The sequence below is a fragment of the Tasmannia lanceolata genome, unplaced genomic scaffold (genome assembly GCF_043159265.1).
Source record: "Tasmannia lanceolata isolate RefF3 unplaced genomic scaffold, GAP_Taslan_0.1 ptg000003l, whole genome shotgun sequence".
In the NCBI taxonomy this organism is placed as follows: Eukaryota; Viridiplantae; Streptophyta; class Magnoliopsida; order Canellales; family Winteraceae; genus Tasmannia; species Tasmannia lanceolata.
The window spans coordinates 17,381,316-17,384,325 of record NW_027518680.1 but is presented as its reverse complement, the minus strand read 5'-3'; the positions used below and the strand labels follow the sequence as shown (position 1 = coordinate 17,384,325).

At 39.5% G+C, this 3,010-nt stretch overlaps 1 protein-coding gene across 1 annotated transcript; it reads right to left on the bottom strand.

Annotated features, from left to right (window-relative positions):
• Positions 1-287: 287 nt before the first annotated feature.
• On the bottom strand, positions 288-1,328 carry LOC143866435 (protein FAR1-RELATED SEQUENCE 5-like). Its single transcript, XM_077375965.1, has one exon. The coding sequence runs from the start codon at positions 1,326-1,328 to the stop codon at positions 288-290; it is 1,041 nt and encodes a 346-aa protein (XP_077232080.1).
• Positions 1,329-3,010: the final 1,682 nt, after the last annotated feature.

Here is a 3,010-nt window from a genome sequence, read left to right as displayed (position 1 = left end):
GACGTTGAACCAGTGCTCTATCACATGCATCTAAGAACTCATGCAAGCCAGTTTTGCTATTCACATATCCATCAAAGAATGCATTCATGCTTTCGCTACGTTGACTCGAAGTCATTCCTGCAGTGAATGTGTTTCACCAATATGCTGGAACCCAATGCTCTCGCTGCTCCCACATCCTAGATAACCAATCACTTTCCCCGATTTCATATTTACAAACCAAATCTTCCCACAACTAATCCTCCATATTTTTTGAAAAAAACCAACGATTATAATCGAGGTAGAAATCACTAGTTGAATCCCTCATCTCTGTGCCACGAACAAAACATATGATGGGTGTGTGGAAAAACTCTTCCAATTCCATTTTTCATGGCCGGATCCATATCAGTTATAATTGCATCAGGTGCTTTACCATGCATGCATGTCAACCACTGTTCAAATAACCAACTGAAGGTTTCCTCTGTCTCATCAGCTAACAGCGCACATCCGAATAGGGTCGACTGTCTATGATGGTTCACTCCCGTAAACAGTGCAAATGGCAGAGATAACCTATTGGTTTTGTAAGTGACATAAAATACAATGACATCGCTGAATGTCATATAAGCATCTCTAGCCCTAGCGTCAGCCCAGAACATAGATCGGAAGGTCCCATCCGTATCCAACTCCATCGAGAAAAAGAAATTCGGGTCTTCTAATCGCTTCCTTTGAAGATGGTTGGCCACTAAGACAGCTTCTTGACCTATATTGTTCACCCTCTTTTTTCTCAAATGGGAAGCAACCTGATCAGGTGTTACCACACCTGATATTCCATCGTTTGTTGAATTAATGGCCTTTGCAATCATCGCAGCCGGCATCTGGGTCTCATTGAGACAGTCAATCAACGTCTTAACACTTTCACTCTTACTGAATCTATTATGGGAACGGTGCATTTGCCTCTTCAGTGGGGAGGTCAGAATGTGAGAATGAATGTCATCAAAGGTAGTCACTACCCACTTCCCATCTCTTAGTTTTATGGTCATCTTAGCTTTGCAATTCAATCTGACAACTCGTTGTTCCCTCCTTTCCTTACCATCATCCACTTTATTTGCCTTATACTTTTTCACCCCCTCTCTATCACACACAAATTTTCTTGAGTTCACAACATTTGTTTTTTTAGAACTATTTGTACTGGATTTCCGTAATCCAAAACCAGTAGCCAGTGCATAAGAATTGTAGAATTCAAAGGCAGACATCAAATCATCAAACACTTGGTTCAGAAACGGCTTATTCACACTACTATTCTCACTAGCAGCCTTATTGGGCGTACTATCACCCTCATCTTCGTCATTCATATCAGTATCTGGCTATTCTATATTATCTTCAATCAGATTAACCCCGTCATCACCCCCATCATCAACCACAATAAGACCATGGGCGTCAACTTCTTCAATACCTAAGCCGGAGGCTTACGATAAAGCATCATCAACAAAACCAGATTGTGCACGGTCATTATCCTCGATATGTAACCCACATGGTTGCGAAGAGGTTGGTTCCATTTTTCTAGTAATTGAAAGAAGAGAAAAATAAGAATGTACCCGTATAAATAAAAAGTAGACATTTGAATGTAGGTAAACCCTTGAAATAGAAAACCCTTAAACAACTGAAGAAAACCCTTGAAATAGATCTACTGTTTTCTGGTTTCTTCATTTTAATCTTGTCCAATAACCCTTGAAGTTAAGGATGAATCCAAACAGTCAACTGAAGCAAAAAAAAAAAAGGATAAAAAACAACTGAAGAATTGAAAAGAACTGAACAATCTGCCCAGAGGAAAAAATCTGATTTTTGTATGTGTGAAAAATGATTCAATCTGCTGTAAGGAAGGAAAGAAAAGGAAAAAAAAAATGAAAATCGTACTAACCTGGAAGGGAACCAAGCCGTCGGAGAAGAGAGAACCAAACTCGTTGGTTTGGAGGCGAGAAGCAGCAGAACCGAACCCTCGTTTTTCAAAGAAAAGTAGAAAACCCAACCCTCGTTTTTCTCTTGAAGCAGAAAACCCAACCCTCGTTCGCTTACAGCAGATTGAAGCAGAAAACCCAACCCTCTTTTGTCTCTTTACAGAAACCGAACCCTCGTTTTTCTCTTGGAGGCATGAAGCAGAAAACCGAACCCCTGATTTTTGTATTTGGGTTTTCTGATTCAATCTGCTGTAAGGAAGGAAAGAAAAGCAAAAAAAAAGGGATTGAAGGGAAAAAAGAAAAGAAAATCGTACTAACCTGGAAGGGAACCAAGCCGTCGGAGAAGAGAGAACTAAACTCGTTGGTTTGGAGGCGAGAAGCAGCAGAACCGAACCCTCGTTTTTCAAAGAAAAGCAGAAAACCCAACGATCTTTTTTCTCTTGAAGCAGAAACCCAACCCTCGTTCGTTTTTCAACGGAAGCCTTCAAACCCAACCCTCGTTTTTCTCTTGAAGCCTTCAAACCCAGCCCTCGTTCTGTACAGCAGATTGAAGCAGAAAACAAAACGATCGTTTTTCTCTTTATTGAAACCCTTCAGCGCACGAAACGTTGGTGCGCTTAAGCGTACCAACAGTTTTCTCATATATATATATATATATATATATATATATATATATATATATAAGCTTATATATATATATATATATATATATATATATAGATATATATTAGGAAAAGGTTTGTGACCTAGAGCTCAAAAACCATATCTCCTATAGTTGTTTGAGTTATCCAAGCCATTCATTCTATGTGTTATAGTTAGTATTATGTAGGGGTGGACATGGGTCGGGTCTAACCCAAAGAACCGAACTAAACTGGCCTATATGGTTCGGTTCGGTTCGGGTCTAGTCTAGTCTTTGATGGTTCGATTCCGGTTTGGAACCGACATTAGCTGGTTCGGTTCTGGGTTTGGAGTCTTGGAACCGAGAATCGAACCGAACTGAACGGGTTCAGATGTATTAAATTATAAATACTAAAAAAAAAAAGAAATATGAAAGGGCAGTGATATTTTTTAACGTTATC

Excerpts from the sequence above, each read along its gene's own strand:
- LOC143866435 (XM_077375965.1), bottom strand. The coding sequence starts at position 1,328 with ATGAATGACGAAGATGAGGGTGATAGTACGCCCAATAAGGCTGCTAGT.